Source organism: Fusarium tjaetaba (genome assembly GCF_013396195.1).
Source record: "Fusarium tjaetaba strain NRRL 66243 chromosome Unknown NRRL66243_c0000010, whole genome shotgun sequence".
Taxonomy (NCBI): domain Eukaryota; kingdom Fungi; phylum Ascomycota; class Sordariomycetes; order Hypocreales; family Nectriaceae; genus Fusarium; species Fusarium tjaetaba.
Genome location: NW_023501206.1, coordinates 29553 through 55698, shown reverse-complemented (window position 1 = coordinate 55698; position 26146 = coordinate 29553). Strand labels below are relative to the sequence as shown.

Genomic DNA, 26146 nt, shown 5'->3' with positions numbered 1-26146 from the left:
AAGAAGTATCATGCATCCTTCGGTTTTCAAATAGGTAAAGATGTACAACCAGTGCAGAGTGGCACGTGTCCTATCTTGACCCCTGGGAGCTCACAGACACAAAACAATCCGGGATCGATTAGGACAAGACAAGGTTTCTTTTCAACATTCGAATCAACTGTGGAACAAGAAAGGTCGCAACCAGTTAATTCATCTTTGTTATTCGTCCTTGGACTGAATTGAGCACGTGCGCGTCCTTTCGACGTCGACGGCTTTTTCTATCGTATGGCACACCCCCAGCATTTTCCCCAATCCTACTCCATACTACGGATGAAATCCACCCATCACCTTCCTGGGTGAACCAACGTGGGGAGAGACCCTGGGGCGGCTCTTGGCCAAGAACATACCCCTGGCAAGCCACGGACCCACGAGCAAGGCTTGATCACGCTGCTGCAGCGATTCAAGATCCTTGGCTTTGCTTCCTAAGCTTTTCGACAAGACACTTGATCGACAGCCAACTCTCAGTGGTCTATCACATGCAGTCGTGCTGTTAGATGTGTGCTCTTTTCCTTCTGTCATGGGCAGCCCTATAGGAGCTCACATTCGTAAGTCTTCCATGTCGTATCATCATTGTCCGAACTCCGCTCCAGCTTTTGTATGCAGACGGTATGCTGGTAGTCGGCACTTAGACCTCGTTGCTGGGGTAGGTGATCTTGGTGGTAGGAGTGAACTCCTCCTTGATCGCCCGAACATTGACGAAGCGGGTCAGGAGGTTCTGGCTGCCGGCCTTGTCGTTAGTACCGGAAGCACGAGAGCCACCGAAGGGCTGCTGGCCGACAACAGCGCCAGTGCTCTTGCAGTTGACATAGAAGTTTCCGGCAGCGTTACGGAGGTGCTCCTCGGCGAAGCGGGAAGCTTCACGGTCAGCAGCGAACACGGCACCAGTTAGGCCATAGTCGGAGGTGGTCTCAATGAGCTTGCAGACGTCAGCCATGGCGTTGGGGGCAGCATCGTCGTAGATGTAGGTGGTGAGGATAGGGCCGAAAAACTCAGTAGAGAAGAACTTGTGGTTGGGGTTGGTAGTGGCGTAGATAGTAGGGTGAATGAAGTAGCCCTTGGAAGAGTCGTACTTTCCACCGACAACTAGTTCGAGGTCCTTGTCGGACTTGGCCTCATCAATGGCACCGGAGAGTTTCTTGAATGAAGCCTCGTGAATGACGGGACCCATGAAATTGGAGTGTTCAGTAGGGTTGCCAATCTTGATGGCCTCAACCTCAGCCACAAGCTTCTCCTTGAACTCGGGCCACATGGACTTAGGGACGTAAAGTCGAGACGTGGCACTGCACTTCTGGCCTTGGAACTCAAAGGCACCACGGACAGTCTGCTTGACAGCATTGTCGATCTCAGCTGTAGGGTCAATCAGGTGGAAGTTCTTGCCGCCAGTCTCACCAACGACACGAGGATAGCCTCTGTATCGGCCCTCAGCGATACCCTGACCGATGGTACCATACAGCTGACGGAAGACAGCGGTGCTTCCAGTGTAGTGGAGAGCAGCAAACTCCTTGTGCTCCAGAACAACCTTGGTGATGTCTACAGGGTTACCAGGAACGAACTGGATGACATCCTTGGGGAGACCAGCCTCGATGAGGATCTGGTAGACCAGCCAGTTCGATGCAATGGCAAAGTCACTGGGCTTCCACACAACGACGTTTCCGAGAAGAGCAGGGGCACCAGGGAGATTACCGGCAATGGCAGTGAAGTTGAAGGGGCTGACAGCGTACACAAAACCCTCGAGGGCACGGTACTCGAGACGGTTCCAGACGCCGGGAGAGTTGTGCTCAGGCTGGGTGTTGTAGAGCTGCTCAGCGTAGTGAACGTTGAAGCGGAGGAAATCAGCCAGCTCAGCAGCGGCGTCGATCTCGGCCTGCCAAGCGTTCTTGCCCTGGCCGAGCATAGTGGCGGCCATGATATCGTAGCGGTACTTGGTGGAGATGAGGTCGGCGGCCTTGAGGAAGACAGCAGCTCGATCAGCAAATGGGAGTGCCTCCCAGGCAGGCTTAGCAGCAAGAGCAGCGTCGATTGCGGCCGAAACATCAGCGGTGGTAGCGGTGTGGTAAGAGGCGACAGTGGTGGCATGGTCGGCAGGGTTCTGCTGCTTGGAGAGAGCGGAGGCCTTGATCTATGAGAATTCATGTAAGACATGGTTCTTGCGGTGGCCTTGACTTGTTGAAACTTACCTGCTTGCCACCAACTACAACGGGAACCTCAATGGGCAGCTTCTTCTGGAGCTTCTCAATAGCAGCAGTCAGACCCTCGCGCTGGTCACTGCCCTTGGCATAGTGGTGGTTGGGCTCGTTAAAGACCTTGGGGGTCTTGAAGGTAGCCAAAGTCGCAGCAGTTCGCATTTGCTGAGTCTGAGCAACGCTGCGGATACCTCGGGCACCAGCCCTGTTGAGGAACATCATAGAAGACATTATAATGTGATGGGATGTGAATGTTCTTCGTTATCGAGAGTCGTCGAAGTGGAGGGAGGGGTATCACAAAGGCAAAAGACAGTAACAAAAGACTCTTGTTCGACGACGATCGAAGATGGAAGATGAAGAGGAAGAAAAGAAGACGAGGGGAAGACGTGAAAGATGGGGGAGAAGAAATAGAAGACAAATCCCTGGCACGACAACCAACGACAACGGCCCTGACTAACAAAAATTCCGATCTTGGAACAGTTATCGCGACTCAAGACCCAGATCTCGCGTAGCAATTCCTCCTCGTCTCAGACAAAAATACTGTACTGCCGTTGCCACGCGAGCTAAGCTGCTCTCCTCACCAAGCTACACACATCTACAACAGCTAATCTTTGCTGAGGTCGCGGCTTATCACGGCCTAAAAAGTGAATGCGTGGGGACATGGCACATGACGTCGCCTGTCTTCCCCAGCTACGGTAAGCCCGGGAACAGAAGCTGATAGGCCAATGGCTCTCTGATGCTGGGGCCGATCTCGGCAGATGGGGCCTGGCATGTTATCTTTGTTTGCCCGCGAAGAGCCGCACCGTACCACTAATAAGAGCGGCAGTCTCTATCCGTATTTTTACTGTATTCCAGAAGCACATATCGAGATATTTTTTTAACTGATTTCCAAGATTGAAGAGCATATGAGGTAGCATTTCAAAGGTGATGATAGGGGTCTATGTTGTACAAAGCATCAGCACTATAAATACTGCTTTACTTTTTCATTTGTATATCCTTTCATATGCCAGTATCTACGCCCCTTCTCCCTGGCCAGTTCCGGCTAGGATGAGAGCTCTAGACGAGGTCGGTCCACTGGCGTTCCTGATAAACTATGGCCGCAGTTTTCCGAACGTGGGGGACTTTGATGGTCATGTGCTATCTGCAATTGGCACAGATAGTGGCTCTGACAATCGAAGACTTTGCCTCTTTTGATTTGGGAAGCCTGGGGAAGAAAATTTCCTTATCTACCATACTTTACAAGACGTGCTTTTGATGACAGAAACACCCGGTCCAAGACGGATAGGTAGTCATGATATAACTTAGTAATGCTGAAATTCGTTGGATTAGGTAAGAGAAAGACATGACTCTGTTCAACCCCGCTAACTCGATACTTCAATGATGCTCTACTAAGACATCTCTCTTCCCCAGATCCATACAGCCTGCTGCTGTTCGTCCAATAACTTAGCATCATGTGCATTTTTATGTCAGGTAATTGCCTTGGACGGGTATAAACAAATGAAAACTACCTCATGGGAATAGCTCCTCTCTGACTGGTCGCCCTGGGTACCCCCTCACTTTCGTCCTCTTCCAATTCGCCTTCGCAAGCCGCCTCCTCCGGCCCGGCCCCATAATCGGTGGGCCCACCCCGTAATTGCACTTCGCAAGCCCGTAACACCGGCCCGAACTCTAACGGTCTTTCGTACTGTTTGACGACTCTCCTCCTAGTGATCAGCCTTCAAGTCCTCCTAATGCTGGCTGCTTGACGCGACCGACTCTCTGGGCGTCATGGGCTCGTCTCGCTGTCGGTAGTTGAGCAATGGTACCGTCAAGCCGTACATCTCGGTTCGTCCCTCCTTGTCATGCTGGTTGATCTCCACGTTGATACATACGTCAAGTGTTCCGTCGTTGGACCTGCCATGGGATTGTCTCGATGCTGCCTTGTGTGTTGTTCCAGCCTGAAGCTCCCCGATGTGAAGTACCTTATGGCCATCGTTGCCCAGGAAGTTCTGCTCTACTGCCTCCGTCCCGTTCTCGCCAACGCTGCCATTGGGGGATTCCGGATTGTTGGGTGAGTTTTCGGTAATGGTTGCAAAGTTCCGGCTTGGCATTGTGCAGTGGTTGTGGTTGGCCGTCTTATTTGAGTCGCCCGGGTCTTTGTTGAACAGATCCAGCAGGGTCTCATCCGTCTTAGCATTCAAATGGTGGATCTTGTTCCTCCTGGCCAGAAGGTTTGCTACAGCCGTGGGTGGTGGCTTATTGACAATGGCTGACGAGATAACGTTGACCATGTAACGATGGTCCTCTTCAGCCGGAATCTTCAGACTTGGGTTGGAGTAGAACCGACCCAGTGCAGCTAGGTGAACATCACCTCCAAGGATCGTCACACGTACGTTGAACTCGGCAGATATTTTTTGAAGTTCAACCATCAGTTCTCGTCTTTCCTTCTTGTGTGTCCTGGCAGTGTAGTGGTCATCAAGATCATCCAGAAGATCGATGCTGCCGTCGAACTGGTTGAAAAGACTTCCACCGAGTCCAAACCGTTTGTTGAGGATTTTGATAGGACCCATAACGGGACTGCGGAAGATGTTTTCGAGCCATGTCAATCGCTACATCACGTTATTTAGCTTATTTGCATTCCGACCTGCTGGGTCTAGTTACTCACGGGATAGGCGATCGGAATACCAAGGAGGAGAATCAGGTGTTTGATTGACTCTCCTGCCGCTGATGCTGCTTCAAGCTCCGAACGAAGCCTTTGGAAGACCTTTTTGTATGTTTCGGGATAGTTGATTTGATGGCGAGTGCGCTGTACAGCTCATTAGCGCCGTGGCTCACAGAAATATAACCACATTGAACGAACCTCTACTCGAGCGTCAATGCCCAGCAGAGCAATACGGGCACCGAGGCGTGTATAGATGTTGAGTGAGCGCTCAGCAACGTATGGGCCGGGGTGATCGCCGACTATATACTCCGGGGACTCAAACATGGGTGCAACATAGGTGTCCATCAGTTGGTTAGGGTCAGGTCCTTGACTCGCTTTCTCAAGGGTGGCATGGTCTATAAGAGGTCAACACGAGTGACTCGAGCATGAAGAAAGTGATCCTACCAGAAGTATAAGTCGACGCAGGAGGTGGCATATGATGCTGGAAGAGCATGTAATATTTATGAGCAGTGCCGCCAATACCACGGAATACATCACACTGCATGAAGTTATCGACATAGGAGCCGAATCCATCAATGATCTATAGCCAATTAGTAGGGTAACCAGAGAGCCAGAGCCGTTTCCGAAACTCACGTCGTGGTCATCCCAGATATTGATCTGGGGGATCTGTCCATTGACACCAGCAAAGGGGTCAGTGTTATACCAGCGAATATAGTTTTTGAGGTAATAGTCGTCGCATTCTGCTCGCATTGTCTCTGGGAACGGGTACTCTCTACGTTTCTTGGGATTACTTATATCAGTCCATGGGCGGAGAGGACCATCAACTCTGATGCCATCGTTGTAGATCTGGTCACCACCGCCAACCATGACATGAAAAGGGATCTCGCGATGCTTTCGTGCCACGTCGTTCCACAGCGCCGGTCCGCTCCAGGCCTCCTCGTCGGTTCCAACACTGAAACCGTTGCACGAGTGGAACATGACACGCATGGACTCGGTCTTTGCAGGAACGAAAAACCTGTTGACTCGGGGCTTGTGCTCCGTGGAGAAGCGTAGTGCGGGCAAAGCATATTCATAGCTGGCCTCTGTAGCTCGAATTGGGACACTGATATCGAAAGCCCAGAAGGTGTTGCGCGGATCCGAGTAAAGACATTTCCCATCAACACGTACCTCCTCTTGAGCCCCATTTGTCGGCTCCTGGCTTGCAGAGCCACCCTCTTGGGGCTGAACAGCTTGCTTTAGGGTCAAGTAAGGCTGGTCCAGGGGAATTTTGCCGCCACCTTCCACGACTATGAGAACGCTCCCATACCATCGTCCCTCGTTCATACGACGGTAGTTCAGAAGAGGACCACACACGATGGTCTTCCCGTCAGGGGCATTTTCTCCACGGGCGCCTGGGCCAGCATGGCTCTGGCCTACATTGTCACCTGCAATGCCTCCATTTATATCACCAGCGGCGGCGGTAATGGGTCTGTACTTCTCCGTATCACGGTTGTCGTCTTCTGGTTCAATGCGGGACTGGTTTAGGAAGTCTGCAAGCTCGCCCACATTACCAGTCGTTTGGTGAGGGTCTCGTGGTGCGCCATCGCCAGTGAGCTGTGAAGCATGCGCAGCATAAGCAGATGATTCCTGGTGACGCCAGCGGCTGGCCGACGCATAAGGATTTCGTTGCGACTCGGTAGTCGCAGGTCTGTCTGCAGGGTCCGACATTTTTGTTGTATGATCGCAATTTGGAGTTGAGCGCTGGTCCTCGGGTTCTTGCCTGGGTAGTTATGTAGGTATATATGGAGGCCTCCAGGTTTTGTGGTGGCACAAGATTAGTTGTCGCAATATGCGATCGACAAATTGACAGCGGTTTATCGCTGAACGCGACAATAGATAACCGTGGAATTGAAGTCGCAAGAGTTGTTTATCATCTGCTGAGTCCAAGAAGACTTTGATATGAAAACTACAGACGAGAATCTGGCAATGTTTGGGACAAAAACTCGAAGATTAGACTGACGGCAGACAAGGCCAATCTAATAAAAAGAAATGTAAGACAGCGACAATGGTACAGCACAGCTGGATGATGACGCAGGTGCAGCCAGAGCGCATTGGTGCAGGGGTTACGGGCACTGTAGTTGCGATTGCCTAACTTTGCACTACAAGTACTATCTAAGAGCACGTTATGAAAGTGGCAGTACCTCTCCACCAAGCAGAAGAGAGGATGTACCTCATTTATGTTAAGCCGACGCTGCTTCGACTCCTTCATCAGCTGGTCGCGACATCAACATCGGTCCATTTTCTTGCTTTCCCAAGCAACAAAGCTCCATTCGAGGCACAAGCTAAATTATACCGAAACTGAGATCAGGGAATTGAATGGGATAAGATGGCGCCAAGAAGATAATCATGTCTCTTATTGGTCTATCGGCTATAGTGGACGTGATCCCTTGGATCATCCATGGGAGAGCCAAGACACCATCTGAAAACCAAGCCCCATTTGGGATTTAGTGGTTGTTCCATACTCAGATTAGCTGGCCAGGTTGTGAACCCTTCCCAATAAGCAATGGTTGACGGGGTGATCATCCCCTGTGCGAGTGTTTTGCATCGCGAATTCCGATGACCCAATGGGCAAGAATCGATCATTATCATGTGTTTTAAATTCCCGAGTTTTACGAACGATCCAATACGAATCACTTGGCAACGGACGAGCTTCAACACGCTGCCCGCTCGGAGGGGACATGAAACCCAAACAACCCACACCCAACGCCATCCAATCTTAAGCCCAGAGAGATCTTCTCAGTTCATTGGAGCATGTATTAGTTTTTATGTATGCATGATCAATGCACTGACTTCACTTAGAAGATAATAAGTATGGATTCATAACATATTTCTGGGCCAGCTTCGTTATTCTTTCCATTGTCACATCTTCGCCATTTCATCCCTATAAACTTGTGTATCTGTTTAAGCTAGTAATTAAGCATGATAGTGTGTGACGTCATGGCTATTGTTGAAGGGCTTTGGCTTATTACCCTGGAAATGTGTCTTTTAACGGTTTCGACGTTTTACCTCGATGTGTGTAAACCTTATTGATACTTCAGCAAAACAGATAAAGGCAATCGTATTCACATCACAACCTAATTGCATTGTCTGGCATTTATTTCTCGAAACCACGGTATATTGACATAATCCGTTCAGTTTTTACTTTTCGCTTCTGAATGGATGCCTGGACTAATACCAACGGACTTTAAAACTCGACTCGCTCATGTATGCTCGGTTTTCTGTATCTCTTTGGCAAGCACAACGCGCCGGCATAGAAAAAGCCTACTATGTAAGCAGGTACGTAGGTAGTTTGCATAAGAACGCCTGAGATATAAATGCATTAAGCCAATCTACGTATCAGCTTTTATTGACACCCTAAATTATTAAGAAACTCAATATGTGAACTGCAGGTTATACTCGTCCTTCCCGTCCTGAGTTGACCTGTGCCATCGAAGGCTGCCAATCGCGGTTAGCCCGGGCTCCACATCACACATTACATAAGCAATCAGCCATCTTATCAACCTCGAATTCTCGTGAAAAATTTCAACCTTTCAACATCATTCGGTGAATTATTCCCAAAGAGTGTCAAATGACTGGCCACCAACAAGCTGCACCGCAGTATCATTACGATCGATCCTAGATCATCTCTAGATCACAGCATCATGCTCGTTGGAGAGTTCAAACACGAGGAATGCATCCTGCGACTCACGTGGTTCAACTCGACGTCGTGATAGCACCAGATCTTCAATACGAGTATCTAGGACTCAACCAAGGTTAGTACCGGTGAACCAGTGAAGTGCAGTCGAACTGCGAACGGCATTAGTGTGTACAGCAAATGAGCTATTCAATGCTCGCCTTGCTGAAGGAAACTTTATCGTGCCGAGATTGCTATTCCCCTACTATTACCAAACACCTCTGCTCTTGTAACCCTACGGACACTGGTGCATGAAGATAGGGGTACATGCCACTACATGGCGTATGTTACTGTTAACGAGTGAAGCTTTTCCATATAACTGCCCAGTATTCAGAAGGGGCGTTTGTAAGGTCAGTCGTAATCTTTGGCGACCTGACGCCCTGTATCGTGACCCGCCGAGATGGCTGTGAACGAGAATGCCACGCAAGAGAAAAATTGCCAAGCCTGAGACCGTGAACCCTTAATTTGCCAAGTCGCTTCTGTTATTCCGAGAATGGAACGGCAGCAAGAGGTTCGCGTATTGGGAAAAATTCTCGAGCCAAGTCAGACAAGCCTTGCTAGGTGGTCATTCTCCGTAACAAATTGATGAGAATTTCCAATCACCACACACGCTTGCGGTCTTGGAAAAGACATGCGGTGGAAGAACAGACGACGCCACGTTAGGGGTTGTCCTCGAACGCACAGCGTGGTTGGTGCCCACAGGCCCATCGAGTTGGAACTCTGTTTCCCTCGGATTCAGCCGACCAGGGATTCTCATAAGCGCATGTGTTGTTTCTTGTGCGCGTTTGGCTTGCAGGTACTCTGTACAGAGTACTAGTAGTTGTTCATTTCTTCGGATCAATTGCCCATCAAGGAAATGGCCAAATCTAGCTCAGGGAATGGGCTACCAAGAGACAGCCGTATTCCGGAGTTGAACAGCATGATGCATGCAAGGGAAATCGAATTGAGGGTTATTGCTGCGATGTTGTGATTCCGACTATTTCTCACTGTAACCTGCAGTACGTAGTAGTCAGATACAGCTGCTTTGCAGCCACAGCCGCAGCCGAGTCGCAGTAAGCACAGTAATATCCGTAAACTGGGTATAATAACATGGAGAATTCTCGTCACCGCCACATTGATATACCCAGATGTTCCCAGCAGAAAATGGGTTCAGCACGTGCCGGGATACAAAACCATCATCTTTACTTATCACCGCATATCGAATGTGAAAAGTTGACCTTGAACTCTCTGTGTTGGCATGCTTAATGCTGGGCTAGCGATAATGGCCGAGCGGGAGACAAATTCTCCTGACAGTACGGATAGCACAAGACAACTGGAATAGAGCCATTTTGGTGTAATAACCTCCCAACAGCGCTTGTTCTCAGCTGTGAAATTACCATGTGCCGGATCAGTATTTGGCGTGGTCATTGAGGATTTAGCATATAGACTCTAAGCCTGATCAGGTAAGACAGCTGGATAACATTAAGGAACGTCATTAACACGTTATACCTTATTGACAATGGATACATAGAGGTACTTTGGGTGGGGGGCCAGTGAGAAATGAGTTCTCCTTTGTACAATGTCCATGGACAGACATATGGACCCCTTGCTCGGAGTATGAGCCTTCCGAACTCCGTATCTTATCAGTTTGTGAATACTCGAGGAAGAGCCAACCAATTATACAATTACTGAACATGTAAACAAGTCAGGAATGCTGAATGACTGAGGTAATGGCTTTCGAGACTGGTCATGTAATGAAGCGTCTAAGAGGTCTATTTTATGGCCGGCGGGTATGGATGATGATGGGCGAATCGATTGGATTCGTTGCCGCTTGTTCAATTCAGGCCCAGCTACTCCGTATTACTGAAGTGATTGCTCCATTGCTTATACACAGGACCTCAAGTCTACTGCCCTTGTATAAGCTTATGTACTTCCTTGCCTTGTCAGTTTGTGGTCCACAATCTCGGCATGTCCAGAAATTCCCTTCCTGAGGACTTTTTTTGTTAACTTTGCTTAACTTTGCACATGTCCAGGTCATCGAGGCGATGTCTTGGACAGGAATCACGGACAATGGTATCGATATAAGATTGTCTACATACTTGACACTGGCTATTAGTACATATCCCTCTGTGACAACTGTAGATCTCAACTCCAGACATAAAGCCCATTGCAGTGTCTGTCTCAGCCACTGCCTCTGTAGGACCACAAGAGTCAGCCTCAACGGTGTAGCTTCATCGGTTGTCATGGCCCTGGCTCATTCATACATCCACAGGTATGTACATACTATGTATCCACTAACTAAAACCTCAGCGCAATAGCGGTTGACTGACAAATTCGTGATTTCATCTGGCAAGCCCAGGCTATTTCCCATTTCGCGCTTAGCTGGCGGCAACAATATGAGTTACTGGTAGGGGCTATATTATGTACTTTGAATCGTCGATCTTGACCTGTCCCCTATAGTGAGGAAAGCTTGATAGTATGCCACTGAAAAACTTGGAAAAACACATGTACTCGAAACATCCGTTTCAGAGACCTGAGGGTGATAATACAGGATCCTGCGATGCCAGAATGCTTCTCATAGAAATCAGCCACTCGCCAGTGAAAGCGGGATACGGATACAGATGATCATTATGAGGCGTGTCATCAATTTGTAATGATACACAAGCCATATAAGGCCAATCTCACCAGTTCTACGCCTCCTCCACCGCCATCGGGAGGTTCCTCGTGGGGATAAAATAGCCATGTTATAGCTAGGCTACTAGGTCATGGATAGCAGTGAGACCGCAAACATGGCACAGATCGGAGGAAACTTGGATCATGATGATCGAGGCATGTTGATATGAGTTACATGGTGCATCTCACTGCATCTCATTGCTTCGTTGTCAATGCCTACAAAGCACTTGGGGGTTGCATTCGGTTCCGTCTGCCCATCCGTGCCTCTTCAGCTCTGTTATACCGCCAGGCTTTACACCCCTGGCTTCGGTATAGAGGTAAAGTGTGGCAGAGTAACGAATAGTATCTCCTCGGCATGAGGACAGCGCACTAGCTCTCCTGCAGGCTGTTCATTGTGCCTTGATTTTATCGCGAGTCTTCTTTCAATAGTCCTGCACGCTTATTAAACTTGCGCCTTAGACAACCCATGATAGCGGGCGCACTGTTGTCGGACGTTTCACCGGGTCTGTTTTGTGTGATGTGATTCAATGTTCTAGGTTGTTTCCCGAAAGATTGGAATTCAATGACACAAGAAACAAAAGAAGAAAGTGCCTTGACCCCATTGTCTTATCAATGACGTTTTGTTCATTTCGCCAGCGTTGATCGAAATTGGATACTCTAATTCTTCAAATATTTTCATCGGACTGCCAACAGAAGCTGCACGAATGTTTTGTATCAGTGGAGCCACCTCCACTCAATCCACGACCTCTGCAAGATCAATTTCGAAATCTATACATCCTCAATCATCGCATCATACGCCTCGTTAGAATACCTAGAAGAGAGAGAAAGAAACGGATGGGAGAAAAAAGAACCAACAAACCATTTCATCTCTTCTTCCGTGCGCGACCCCGTTCTTACAACAGCGTGTCGCCCCTCTGGGCATACCTAGCCTCATTTTCCACGGTACAGCCTGGTACAGCACAAGGCCAGCCGCACGGAGACTTCGGACTCTCCAAGTCGCTTCTTTAGGGGGGTACCCTGTCAATCACCACCTACCTCCTCCGTCTTGCCGCCCCCCCCGGCTAGTCTGTGGCGATCCATCATCAATCCTGTGGTGTGGAGGTTGCAGGCTGCAGCACGCTAACAGACGCCCAGGTACTCTACGGTACAGTACGAGCCCAGGCAAGGCCGGTCAGTTCAGTTCGCAGTTTGCCTATGGAAACCCTGAGAAAGCCTCGTCTTTCTTTCTTTCTTTCAAACCACCTCGAACATTCTCCTCCGCATTGCAACCCCATACCTTTGCTCCTATAACCCTCATTCCTCTGCCGGACAGAGTAGCGTCGAATAATGGTGATTTGAGATCAGAATTATCTGCTTTGTTTATTTTTTAATACGGTCGGGTTTCCAACAAGAGGAGCATCAGCCTGCGGGACGCTTCTCTCGTTGAGAGCTGCCTGATTTATTCTATCGTTTTGTCATGAGATGGGAGGCTCAACTATGATCATGGCTCCGGCCGTGGAAACGACGTCTTCCTTCCCGCGGTCTCACTCTAGCCCCGATCTAGAACTTCTCTCGCTATCATCCCTCGATAAATCCTCCCCAACTCAATCACCGCACCACCAGACCGTTTCCGACCTTCAGTCAATACCAAGTTTCGATCTTCCCACGTTTAATGTCGAGTTCAACCTCGATACAACTGTTTTCCTCGGAGGGGAACAAGCTGGCACGACGGCACCGGTGTCAACCCCTTCAATCGTTGAAACGAAAGAGGTTCCAGAGGAGCCCTCAACCACCAGACATGCCCGAAAAAGAACAAGCTCGCTCATAGACACTCGCGGTTGGCTATCAAGCTCCAAGAGCACAACAGATCTTCACGAAGAACCTCCTCGGCCGACAACTTCTGCTGGCGACAAGAAATTTGGCGATGGAACGAATGGAGACTTGAAACCTCTGCAGAGAACGATGACAAAATCAGGATCTTTCGCAAACTTTGCCAAACGGTCATGGAGACCTTCTCGCTCCCCGTCGCCCATGAAGAATGCAGACTCCGCCAAGGACAACGAGGAGGTATCTGGGCGTGATCGATCGGAGAGCACAACATCAATCAAGCTTACAAAAACTCGTAAACGCCCCGGTCTGACCGTCGAGCAGGCAGATAAGAACAAGTCGACTGATTCACTCAAGTCTGCTGGTCCTAAAGCCTTTTCACGAGCGAGCGGCTACTTCTCGAAGCTCAAATCGAAACAAGCTGGCCTGTCAAAGCTCAATACCAGCACGGACTCGGACAACAGCTGTGCTTCTTCGGCCACGAGTCTTGCAGCGCCAGCTTCAATTATCGCTGCAGAAGAACGTACACCGCAATCTTCCACCTGCGACACCACCTCCGCTACAACCGTGACCGATGAATCATCCTCCGTCGAGATGCCACCTCAACAAAGAGACGTCCTTTGGTCTTCTTTCAAGGCCATTGACATGGATTTCAAGGGATTTCTTGCCAAGAGCACAGCCCAGCGAATGTCGCAGGTTCAAACACAGCTTCTCCCATTCCTGCGAAACACGATGAATCATGAGTCCACTAAGAAGCTCTACCCCGAAGATGTCGATCGAAGGGCGACAATTTTGAACAAGTGGTGGATTGCAATCCTGGAAATGCTGGATGGTCAGGCACCCCAGCCTGTCCCTGGTGTTGATCGTCCGGTTCTTTTCGATGCTGCGACACTTCTCATGACGCGACACGAATGGCGACAAGCCACATCATATTTCCTACCACTCATCAACCGATCTCCGGCTGAGCGCGTCCGAGCGCGATCTCTGACCACCTCTTCTGCCTCTTCTGTCACATCGAGCCAAGCGGCTTTCTTAGAAGAATCAGCCGAACACAATGTTAGGACCATGTTTGTTTCCAATCTGGTCAAGCAAATGGCTTTTGTAGTTGAAAAGCTTTCGCTCCGCAATGTCCCAGTCAGTCTGGTTAACTTTGCTGGAAAGGCTTGCGCCTACGCATTTTTCTTCGCACCTGGCGTTGCAGATATCCTGATCAGACTCTGGGGACTTTCCCCTGAACTCATTCGACGAGTAGCCGACGAGCTTGGTCTTCCAAAAAAGAACAAAGGCGAGAGCGATGACATTGCTGCTTTGTTCCCTCCAACCATTGGCGTATTCGCCTGGACATCACCAAAGGGTATGTGGGATGGCCTTAAGAAGGTTCCCAGGTTGCCTATGCTGGTGTCTAGAATCCCTTGGACAGGTCCCTGGGCGGCTCGCTGGAAAGGTCGAGACACAGATGTATTCTTCATCTTCTGCAAATATTTCCATATACTCTCTGAGCAGTTCATCCCCCCTGGACTGCCCCTCCTCGAAAAGGCCAGGTCTCCCGCATTTGCTCTCGTTCAAGCTCAGCTTCTTTACGTTCTGGATACAACAGTTCACCGTCAGTCTCCAATAGATGGTGGCTTTACTCCTCCTGCGATGGACTCCATGTCAGGTGCTGATGCCGCAATGGCTCTGCCGCTCCCTGTCAGCAACGTTATGAGAGGCATGTCCGAAAACCGATGCATCATGCTGTTGAAAGACTTCCTTTCAGATGAAACAACCGAGATCGCCGGCGCACGTCACACATTTGCAGAGACCTTTGCAACCATGATGAAAGCCGCGACCCGCAAGGTGTCGAAATACAACCACCCTGCTTGTTTCACTCTGTGCGACTTCTTGGAGGAAGTGCTCGTGCTCTATAGCGAGTTCGAGGATCCTGACTGCTCGAATAGCTATCTTGACTGGGCATTTTGGTTTGACGTTTGCCAGAAAGTCATGAGCTCTTTCAACACCATGTCTGAGATTCGAATGTTGGCCTTGGTCTACTCCATTTGGGATGCCATTTCCAAGGACCCTGTGCGCAAATTGGCCGTATGCAAGGACTGGCTGCTCACGGAGGAGACCTTTAATGAGTTCTTCAACCATTGGTGCCCGATGGTTCGGGCTTACTACCAGCGTTTACTGTGCTGGCGCATGTGCCGAGATACAGGAACGCTGGATGAAGTTGATGGGTAAGGCGTCCTCGCCTCGCTTTTGTGGTACTTGCTGACTCGGAATAGCCAAATTTTTGCCCTTGTAGCTGAACGACTTCAGACGACGTGGTCTCACTATCTGCATATAAAGCACACCGCCGAACAAGAACAGCGAATCCCCCCTTCAACTGCACCAGTGAATCCCGCGCCCGGTAAACGTTTTATGATTATTCGCCAAGAGATTAATGTTCCCCAGCCTGGACTATATATGGGTAGCTTTGATTCCTTCGCGAAACTTCCTAATAGCGAGACAAGCGTTCTGAATGGCCTGCCTCCTGACCCGTCTAGGAATGACGGCAGGAAACGATGGTCACTATTAGGAAAAGTCCTTTCCCTTGGCGGTAATACGGGTGCAGGCGCTGGATGGGACGATGATTTCCAGACTGTCCGTCGTGAGACAGCAGAGTCTCGTTCCTCTGGTACCACCCAAACAAATAGGAACGCTAATGTTAATCATAACAAGGGCCGTCCATCTGAAGATGACTCCTTGTATTCTCAGCCAACCTACGAGGAGCCGAAATATGTATTCAAGTTTATTCTTGCTTGGCAACAACAGGCAGCACCTCTTCGGGATCGTTTCTTGACTCGCCCTCGACTTCCCGGCCCAGCACAGACACGTATTAGTGGACCTTTACGAGTCAACGGCTTTACTGTTCCAGCTGGATATGCAGTGCCAACACGCAAGTTTTCTGGCAGCCCACAGCAAGGGCTCATCGATAATGCTAGGAACGCAAATTCACTGAGTCCGACTGATGAGCAAAATGGGTCTTCAAGTTGGAAGCTTGAGGTCACGCTTCCGATTCGGAGTGACGAATCTCCTCAAACACCTAGCTTGAAAGCCAGCCCCTCACCTTCACCATCGCCTTCACCATCGCCGACACCATCGCCGAACTCAAACATGGGCTCTTTCACCGATGCTGTGGTGGATCCTGTTAAGCCAACTGGCCTGTACATCAAGAATTCTGTGTACACTGGACGCTCGCTCGCCGAGTGGGCGCAGGTTGTTTTTGAGTGCAACAACTTCGTTGAGCGTCGCCGTGATGAGGGAATGGAAAACCTTGGCGACGTTGAGATACCTATCCTTGGAGTAGAGGGCTTCCGCAAGGTTGGCGGCTAGAGGCTGTGATACCTGAGGCAAGCTCATTTTCTAAGCACTCTTCACATTGTGCAATACGTTCTTTCACAACCATGATTCCTTTGCCTTGTTGCATGCCTTGACCATGCATGAGCATGGTCATGTTTGCTTTCGCACAAACATACATCACTGAGGTGATTATACGGCTTCTTTGCATATAACCGGTCTCCAGGGTTTAGATGTGGGATATGAAGGACCTGGTATGTAGTCAGGTCGCTCTGAGTGAACTTCTCATATGTTGGAGATTTTCAATGATACTTGTATATGGCATCTAATTTTAAGGCGTTATCGAGCAACAACCGGTCTGTTTTACTTCTTTTTGTTACATATAGCATATATTAGCCTGCCATAGGGGCATACATTGGGACAGGTCTTTGTTGGTCAAGGGGATAGGTGATCACGGACGGAGTAGGACTGCATGCAATTCAAAGTTCATAGCCATCGTGGCTACAGTATAGGTTCTGAGCGATGGGCCATTGAGCGTGATCTCTCGTGTATATACCAAATTGGTTGAGGCTGAGGTTGAATACAGAAGCTGCGTCTTCTGCTTTGGAGCATCATAATGATAATGGTTTTAATGACAGTGCGTGCCTTTGAGCGCAGTTATAAACAATGCTTGTAACAATTCGCGATCTGTATTGTGCTATTCTCCTATCTTTGTCATACTTCATTTGTAACTCACTCCCAGCCGGCCATTAGCTGTGCTTTCATCTCAACAACCTGCGGTTTGAGTGCCTCATACCTCTTGAGGGCATCATCCCTCAGGTAGTCCTCACGCCTGGTATAATAGCCCTCGAACGATGGCTTCCCATCGTTGACAGTTACCCAACTCTGACGACTCTGCGTGTAAATGTGAACGTCCGGCTGAATATTCCAGGGCCTGTCCAAGGTCCCAACACGAACATATGGCAGATGAGGCCCAGCATCTGCGTAGTAATTCCACAGACCGGTGTGGCACACAGGACAACCAACAAGGGTCTGTCCCACGCCAGATGCTGTAGGAAGACACACAGACACGGGTTCGGCCTCGGGGCGAGGCTCACGTGCAGTTGAATCGGCGGATGTAAGCCGTGCAAAGGCGGGATGAATAGCAGCGGGGATAGGGTCCGGGTAGGAAGAAGAACCAACGATAGTGGGGGCTGCTGAGGGGAGAAGAGTCAAGGCGGTGGACTCTATGACAGCATTGAGGGCGCAAATAGAGCCTGTCTGACGCTGGCAGGTAGTACAGTAACAACAATGAACTATGAGGGGAAGAAGAGTCAGTTGGTAGCGGATAAGACCACAAGCGCAACCGCCGGTGAGGGGAAGAATGTCTTTGCGTTGAGAGTAGTGAGCCATGGTGCTGGTGTTGAAGAAGTAAAAAGGTGGGAGAGGAGACAGAGAGGCCTCAAGGGGCTTATAAAGGAGAAGGACAGCGTCAGGGCTCAGTAGCTGGCCAATAGTAGAATTATTAACGGAAAGACACAATATTCGTGTGGCATTGTCCTCGTTTTAATTCACTCTTCCCAAGACCAAGACCATGTCGAACGAAAGCGGGGTGATGGGAGCTGGCCAGTGAGAGTGAACGGGACGGCCTAAATAGGAAATTCACGAAAGGACTCAATACCTAGGTAGCGATAGGACATGGTCTAGGGGAGGAAAGAAAACTCGGGACCTTGACTATAAGCGATGAAAATATTAGGTAAATTTAGCCTAAGCTTAGGGTACTCTTTGCTAAGTTTATTTTGACACCTTATATTAAGGTCTGGTGTTTTCTTGCCCCCTGAGGCGGACAGAACACAGAGTTAATAGAGATGACAAGGAATTTATCCGTGCAAGATAAGATACCATCCCGAGAGACCATAGGCAGTGCTGCTATAACATACATGATGGCCAGCCCCGCTATGATATTCATATAACATTTCCCCAGTGGTTCTACAGTTTCTCTTCTGTGATCAGGTTCGGAACAAATCTCTAGAAATGGGCACCATTCGCCACGAAGGGAATCAACCCTACATGTTGATTAGTGTCGAGCATCAACCAAGAGGCTCCGAAAAACACTGCTCTCGTCATCTTCACTGCCTTCGTCTTCTCGAATGGCCTTGTAATCACTACCCATAAGCGCCGTCATCTCAATCTTGCAGGCTTGGCCAACAAGCACTTCCATATGACGGCTAGACAATATCAAGTCCAGTCTTTGATATAACGCCGAAAGAATATTTGAGAATGGCCTCAGTTGAAAAGGTGCGCACCAGTAGTGAGGGCGATGCTCTCCAAATGTAGGCTTTTCGACTACTTTAAATAGGCGATGCAATCTTGACACACTGCCTCGATATCTAATCTGGTCGGCGTTCAACGAGGGTATAAAGAAGCAATCTATCCCAAGGTATTGTGTCGCTTGGATGAACTTTTCGGGGATGTCATCTGCGAGGTTCACAGCAGAGCAAGGGCCGGTATGCCAACAGAGCGGGCGTTTGGCGAGAATCTCGATTGCTATCTCCTTGCCTCCTGCATTGAAGACTTGGAGCATCTTGACACGGTGTTGAGCAACTGGATCTGACAGACTCGGGATTAGATATCTAGTTGTGGCTAATTGAAAGTCGTCTTAACTTACCGATCAAAGGAATCAGTCTGAAAGTTTCCAAGTTGATCAGCCGAGTATTTCTAACGATCAGCAAGCTGACGAACTCGTCGACGTGCCATTTTCCGGCGATATCCTGGAGCATCTCCTCGACTGCGCCCTGGCACCCTAGCTCCCAAGCCACGAATAGGTTCTTGCTGTATGCCTGCATCTTCTTACTACGCTGACACATAATCTTGAGCCTTTGATACCACGATGTCGCCATAGGCTGCAGAGTCTTGGTCATGTCGTATTTGTTGGTCAAGACGCATGTGTTGCAGAGCTCCTGGGGCTTTAGGTCCAAAGGGGCATGGTCGAAGTTTGCGTGGACAGTGTCTTAGAACAACAAAAGCTTCTGGATTATCCTGGGAAGCTTCACTTCCCAACGATGCAGGTTGTTGGTGGGCTTTGAGTCTCTGAAACCGGGCTGACAGTCAGCCAGAGATCTCCGTTGCCGTCGAAAACGATGGTATCGGGCGACGAGGCACCAGGCGATGTCATGGCGAGCTTCGCGTGCGTATTCAGCGCGTGCTGACAGAAAACTTGAAGAGAGTGAAGATGAGGGGGTTAAGGAAAAAATAGCAAAACATAACAAGACAGACGTAAGAGAAGCAGTGTACGTAAGGCTTTCAGTTTCGCCGGTGCAACGCTCGTAATAAAAGTCGGCAGCTGGCAGTAAGCAGCAGTGTCAAGGCATTTAACATTCACCTTTAGGCATTGGTAAACTGGCGGTATCTCAAAGAGGCAGTATTTAGTGTTGCTTACCATGTTTTTACACATACATGCAAGTGAAATAGGACCAAGTGGGCTATTTACAAAGACTTTGGCGCATTCTGGCGGAAGCTTGGTATATAGACACCCTCCTATAATATTCTACAGCTCATACTTGGCTGGATCTGGTTGCTAGTGCCAATATGGAGAAATCATCCCTTCGAGATAATAACAACGATAAACATCCAGTAGTCCCTAAGCTCTCCTTGTGTTCATACTACATCAATATGAGGAGAAGATGCTTGTCAAATAAGACACACGCGCACACGCACACAATGTGAATCGCCAATCACCAATCGAGATATCAAACACCGCCCGTTCGCCCCTAAACTCATTCCTCATTGCTCATCGTCATCATCTTCATCCAAGCCAGGAATCATTCTAATCTTGGCAGCTTGGATTTGCAAAGCCCGAAGATGGCTCAAGTAGAGGGGATCGGCTGCCCTTCGAAGTTGTTGCCTAACCTCCTCGACCGTCTCGAGTACTGCAGGGCACCATCCACACAAGTCGATGTGATCGGCCACGAGACTAATCTTGTGCTCAAGGGTCTTCAGATCTAGGTCCGAGGACCGGAATACGTCGAGGCTGCCCCCAAAATGGAAAAGGTCAAGTATTCCTTCTTCACCAGCCTTGCTTAGCATCTTGCCCAGCATCAGACACATTTCCTCTCGGCTGTGGGAAGCGCCGCACATACGTCCCTTGACCGAGCTATACAAGACTTGTTCGCCTAGCCTCTGGCTCTTATACCAGCAAGTTTCAAGAGCGAGCTCGCGGTGTTCTGTGATGCAGTCTGTGAAGGAGTTAGCGAAGCTCAAGAGAAGAAACATGTTGTACTTACCAAGAATAGGGATTCGTTGCAACCCTTCAAAGTCGGAAAGTCGCTCCTTGTTCACTCCAATGACGAGCTGATCGTTCCAATCCAACGAGCAGTTGAGCACGACGTGTCCCATCATCTCGCTGAGCTCATCCGAGAAACCCAATTCCCATGCAATATATGCCTTCTTAAAAAAGAGCCCATAGTCTTCAGTGGAGGTACCCAAGGCCTTAAACCAGCGCTCAGCCACAGGTCGTAGGATCTGTGTCATCTCATACTTGCTGGTGAGAATGCAAGCACCGTACAGCTTCTTGAGTGATACCTTGGAGGACACCTTCTCGAAGCGTGTATGAATCAAATTCATAATCACAGTGAAAGGGACAGGGTCGTCATCTGGTAGCTCTATAGTCCAGCTGCCGCCATCTTCAGGATCTTTCTGGTTGAAGGAAACGATCTGCTTGAGCCGGGGAGACACACGGCTGAGCGCACGGGAATCGACGAGCATGAGCCGTCCTGGGTTCTGTCCTACCTTTAGGTAGAGGTCCCCGCTCTCGTCAAAGCAAATCAAGGGCTTTCCGCTCTCGTTAGAAAAGCTCTCGCTAGTTTTTGTAGACACAGAATGATCAGTGTCAATGCCAGTGACTTCCAAGTCGACACTTTCAATTTCAGTGGTTCTAGCCAGAGCGGCCATTTCCTTGGTGACATAAGGTTCCGGGGTGAGACGTTGGGTTTGCGATCCAGCGACGTCGTCGTCGAATTCATCGCAAAATTCGAACTCCTCGCCACTATCGAAAAACTCGAAATCATCAACACCGGCCTCAGCTAAACCGGACTCACGAGTGGTGGGCGCTGTAACGAAGATCTGAGGGATAGTGACATCGTGAAGAGAAGTGGGGTTGGTAGTATGGTCATCCATAGTGTTGTCGGTCGTTGGGGGCTCACTAGGAGACTGCTCTGTGACAGACTCATCTTCAGTGCCAAGAACAAAAGTGTAGTCGGGAGTGATAGGCTCTGCAGCGCCGTGTTGGATGCTGGTCTCGATAGATGAGGCTTGGATGCCAAAGAACGAAGTGTCTTGAACTTCAGTCTTATCCTTGGGAGTCTCAACCTTAGGTGTAATGGGCTGAGTGGAGGATTGAGACCCAGATTCTGGGCTTCTTGGTGGACTGCTGGTCACAGTGCTGTATACAGACTTGCCCCCATTAATGAAATCCATAAAAGAGCTGCGGGTTGGGATTGACCCGCAAAACTTTGCTTGGAGTTCGACGTTCATCTTGAGGGAGTGGATGTAGAGTTGTGCTTTGGAAGCTATGGGTAGATGAGAAAGAAGTAGTAGGTATAAGGGAGAAACAAGAGTCGGTCAGTTGCGATGGGGAGTGTGTGTGGATGTTGTGGTTGTGAGAGAAAGAAAAGTGGGAGGAGAAGAAACGGAGAAGAAGAGAATGTTAAAGGCGAGGCTGCTGTGCACGTCAAGTGGCCCAAGAAGCTTTCAGTGGCAGCCGGTTGACAGTGGCGGAGGCAGTGACAGCAACAATAACGGTAACATTGGAGACAATCAGTCGAACAATAGGTGCCAGTAACAAACGCAATTAATTGACAGTGTCTTGTAGGGGTCATTGTTCACTCACCAACCGCTTTTGTGTTTTGAGCCTGTGTGTTGTTGGTGAGTGATAGGTAGAGAGGGCTCTTTCAATTACGCGCAAACTCAACTTCATCCCAACCATTGGTGTTTATGACTTAGACGGGATTATATTCAATATTTACAACAATATGCATATACAAACATTATACAATACCAGTATACTTTTACAGTGGAAAGTATGAGGGTCTGATTAGAATATGAATATATCTGACTAAATATCTATTGATATTTGACATCCCCGATTGTGTCTTCACAGTCTGTGTATAAATATACTCCCGCTGTTTGCCAGTCAAGACCCTCGGGGATTTGTCACATCTTAGGTACACTTTACAAGTCACTTCAGCAATTATTTCACTAGAACTTATTCACACTACCTGCTCGATGACATATCTCGAAACTGCCTAAATGCAAACAGAGGCTGTCGCCCAACTTGGAGAGCCGGCAAACCAGTGGCACTGGAGCTTATTGGATTTGATGAGACGGCGGGAGCATTGGGCAATTGGGCCTTTTAAACGCTGGCAAAAACAGTTTCATCAAGGAGTATGGTTCTCGCCAAGCCTCGGAAACATACACACACCGTCTAAGGCCTCTCCGTTCCCGTCGACCGAGAATCTGGCATCATTGTAACTAATCCCGGGACAATATGGCCTCTATCTAGGTTGGTTCGTCCTAAAACACGTTTCCCCCAAGCGGCAAGCATCATTTTTCTGTAGCTGACGCTTCCATGCTCCTGGTGAACCTGTATCTAGGAATGGAACCATCACGATGCCATCCGACGCGAGGTTGACTCTTCCTTATCTATTGGTCAGGAGGCAGAGTTGGTGCAATTACCGCATATCATTAATTAGTTAACTCGAGATAAAGTCCATGGGTTATTATCCGTGAGCAGGGCGAAATAATTCGTTTTCATCTTCAAGTCCTGAAGCTTTCCAATATGGCCCTCCTAGGGCTTGCAGTTACGAACTGAGCCCTTAACATCTTGCGGACAACATGAGATTGTGTGCAAAGTATACGACCGGGACCAAATGCTATACCCTTGTGAGCTTGATACACTCTGCATTATGCTTCTACTAGTCGGTTGTGTCCGAGAGGTGACGTTTCGCTGGGGTCATGATCATGAAATATATCTGTATCTGCGCCTCTTTACCTTTAGTTGTAGGATGTCAGTTTCAAGCTTGAAACGTCATCAACTTTCAAGAGGGCGACCACGTTCGAGTAATCCAGGTTATCTCAAGTGAGATTATCTCTTGACCAAAGGTGGTGATAGCTTCAACAGTGAAAAGGACAATGCTATACTTGGTAGCTTCCCCGCACGTGATGCTCGTATTCCCTGCTGTGTATCCACCCTTCGGCCCTGTATGACCCGCTAATCCCTTTCCGACGACGACAGCTTCGAAAGGATTACCCGTTTCAACTCTGATTATCCATCAACGATAACGGGGCTTGTGACTCTCTGGCCATACCTAGTTACACCCATAACGCTATCCGTGCGTCCTGTCGCTTCTTGAATAATGCCCAACACGGGAAAGCCGAGCAAAGATTGCCATCTTTGTCGATCACGACGTGTCAAGGTCTGTTCGACCCTTGAGCCACTCATCCTGTGCTTACGCGGTTATGTCATAAGAGAGACGCTCGAGCATATCAACCCATCACATATCCAGTTGCTGACGACATCAACAGTGTGATCTTGGCAGACCATCCTGTCAAAGATGCATCAAATATGGGACTGAATGCCCGGGATATCGGGACGAACAGGAGCTTGTCTTTCGCAATGCTAACCCAACCACCATCAAGAAGAGGAAGAAGAGGACTCAGCAAAATGCCACGGCTCAGACTCGTGGGGAGTCTGTCATGTCTTTTGGCTCATCTTCCTCCTCCTCTTCGTCAAATGGAGATGCTACCACGCCATCAGTCACTGAAGAAGTTGATCGTGAATTCAGCCCCGTCTCACCTACAATAGTCGACCTTGTCGAATTCACCAGAACTGGAAGAGCTCTCATCCTGCCGCAATCCCTTAATGAGCATTGGACCGCCCATTCCATCCCGATCCTTCTCAATGTCTACTATACTTTGGATTTCCTCCATGACACATACAAAAAGAGCGGTCCTCAGGGGCCTCTTCTTTGGGCCACTCATCTCTTTGCCCGCACATACATCACCAACCTGCGATATCCCACCGCCATCGACAACGGATCTGTCGAGCAGACTGACAAGGAACTTGGTACTTACCTTGGTAAAACCTTGAGCTCTGTTGGCGAAGCACTCAAAACACCAGAGGGCGCAATGAGAGACGATGTTCTCGCGACAGTATGGATTCTGACGAACTATGAAGTGAGTAACATGGTTTCTTCTTCCCACTGCTCCCATACTCATGTTTTGATAGCTTCTTATGGGCTCCATCAACCGCATATCACCCCTGAACCCATGGCATCTCCATACCAATGGGCTATACAGTATTCTTCAGCAAAGAGGAACGGCTTCTTTGCGAAGGCCGGGATCGAGAATGGGTTTCTGGCCTGCTTACAACATGGTGGTATGTCACCTTGATCTGGATTCTCACTCCCAACTAACAAGCTGTTAGCAAGTGCGGTGTCTCCTGACAAGTCTTGAGTGCCCTCCTGAATCCCAGGAATGGTTTGCCGCCATCAGACAAACCCTTCATCCCGGAGAAGGTTTGGCTGTTGAAGTCGGCGATTATATCTGCAAGATGGCACACGTTCAAAAGCGTATGCTCGATATCATTCGAGCTCGAGACTTTGACACCGCTGCTCTCCAGTACTACGACTTGGTTGGTATTGTTTTCAAAGCCGAAGATCATTTCACGACTTTTGACGCAGACTACCATTACATCGACGAAGTTTTCAACCCCTATCTACGAAACATGCTCAACTCGGCGCGAGTAAAAGGATACCATGTCATTTTGACCTACGCAAACTTTCTAACTCACCATCCGGATGCCCCTATTCCCCTGCAAGAGCTCAAGGTGCTACGCTCCCATTGCGTATACCGGGTTCGAGACAGCGCAAAACTTGTCATGGAGGCGGTAAATCGACATCTCGACCCGGCATCTTTCCGCAACAACCCATCACCAAGGACAGTGTTTGACGCGTTGAAATTGATATGGCCTCTGACGGCGGTCTATCTCGTGCCGTCAACGCTAAACGAGCAGAGCGAAGCCGCGGGTGAATCGTTACAGTTCATCGGCCGCGAGCTTGGAGTGAGGCAGGGTCTAAAGGTTAACAAAGGGGAGTCTACGCTGCCGCCAGAAGCAGAGGCACCTTCACAGCTGGCTGAGGATGCGGCCTTTGACCCGCTCCCAACTAGTAGAGGATTAATGTAATGAACAGAGCCCAATTTCGACGAGCTGTTCCAACAGGTGAACACTGATCATGTTCTTGGATGTTCTTTCAACATGAGAAGAATGTACCTATTGCGAGATCTATCTTTGAGCCCCCTTCCAAAGCCTCACATTGATCACCGATTTCAGGGGCCCCTTGCCCGGAGCAACTCCGGTGTCTCACCAAGAAAGTCCCACAAGAACAGAGACGGCTTCAATCTCAGATCCGCTCCGGGTCAGTAGATCTGGGCTGCTTAGGACTCCGAGACCCGCTCCGTGACACCCAAAAGTTCGGTGTGAGATTCTGACCTTGCTGAGGTGCCCCGGCTGGAGATCCAACCTCTCAGGCGGCGGTACGAGATGCGATAGATAAAACTGTGGCAAGAGTGAGGGCTCGCTTAGCTTTCAGTACTGCATGTCAGCATGCAATGCAAATTACGCGACCCTTCATGGATCTCAGTGATATCCAATACCATCTTCACGAATGCGATTCTCTAGTCACAATTGTGGCGTCTTTGTGGCGGGAGCTGTTAATCCCGGTTAAGCGAGGTGTGGCGGTGCGTTATGTCACTGCAGCA

At 49.2% G+C, this 26146-nt stretch overlaps 7 protein-coding genes across 7 annotated transcripts; 2 read left to right on the top strand and 5 right to left on the bottom strand.

Annotated features, from left to right (window-relative positions):
* Positions 1–664: 664 nt before the first annotated feature.
* FTJAE_201 (delta-1-pyrroline-5-carboxylate dehydrogenase mitochondrial) lies at positions 665–2453 on the bottom strand (the record flags this gene model as incomplete). Its single annotated transcript, XM_037348160.1, has 2 exons — positions 665–2158; positions 2217–2453. The coding sequence occupies 2 exons, from the start codon at positions 2451–2453 to the stop codon at positions 665–667; spliced, it is 1731 nt and encodes a 576-aa protein (XP_037212549.1).
* Positions 2454–3949: 1496 nt separating this feature from the next.
* Positions 3950–6570, bottom strand: FTJAE_200 (uncharacterized protein; the record flags this gene model as incomplete). Its single annotated transcript, XM_037348149.1, has 5 exons — positions 3950–4810; positions 4867–5007; positions 5062–5258; positions 5308–5443; positions 5497–6570. 5 exons carry the CDS (start codon positions 6568–6570, stop codon positions 3950–3952), a joined length of 2409 nt encoding a protein of 802 aa, XP_037212548.1.
* Positions 6571–12703: 6133 nt separating this feature from the next.
* On the top strand, positions 12704–16387 carry FTJAE_199 (uncharacterized protein; the record flags this gene model as incomplete). The annotated part of the gene is made up of 2 exons (XM_037348136.1): positions 12704–15249; positions 15298–16387. 2 exons carry the CDS (start codon positions 12704–12706, stop codon positions 16385–16387), a joined length of 3636 nt encoding a protein of 1211 aa, XP_037212547.1.
* Positions 16388–17083: 696 nt separating this feature from the next.
* FTJAE_198 (glutathione-dependent formaldehyde-activating) lies at positions 17084–17743 on the bottom strand (the record flags this gene model as incomplete). The annotated part of the gene is made up of 1 exon (XM_037348125.1): positions 17084–17743. The coding sequence occupies one exon, from the start codon at positions 17741–17743 to the stop codon at positions 17084–17086; it is 660 nt and encodes a 219-aa protein (XP_037212546.1).
* Positions 17744–18407: 664 nt separating this feature from the next.
* On the bottom strand, positions 18408–19505 carry FTJAE_197 (uncharacterized protein; the record flags this gene model as incomplete). Its single annotated transcript, XM_037348114.1, has 4 exons — positions 18408–18558; positions 18637–18940; positions 18999–19296; positions 19437–19505. 4 exons carry the CDS (start codon positions 19503–19505, stop codon positions 18408–18410), a joined length of 822 nt encoding a protein of 273 aa, XP_037212545.1.
* A 608-nt stretch (positions 19506–20113) lies between these two features.
* Positions 20114–21862, bottom strand: FTJAE_196 (uncharacterized protein; the record flags this gene model as incomplete). The annotated part of the gene is made up of 2 exons (XM_037348103.1): positions 20114–20565; positions 20614–21862. The coding sequence occupies 2 exons, from the start codon at positions 21860–21862 to the stop codon at positions 20114–20116; spliced, it is 1701 nt and encodes a 566-aa protein (XP_037212544.1).
* A 1880-nt stretch (positions 21863–23742) lies between these two features.
* FTJAE_195 (negative acting factor) lies at positions 23743–25571 on the top strand (the record flags this gene model as incomplete). The annotated part of the gene is made up of 4 exons (XM_037348092.1): positions 23743–23802; positions 23912–24562; positions 24615–24764; positions 24813–25571. 4 exons carry the CDS (start codon positions 23743–23745, stop codon positions 25569–25571), a joined length of 1620 nt encoding a protein of 539 aa, XP_037212543.1.
* Between the last annotated feature and the right edge of the window lie 575 nt (positions 25572–26146).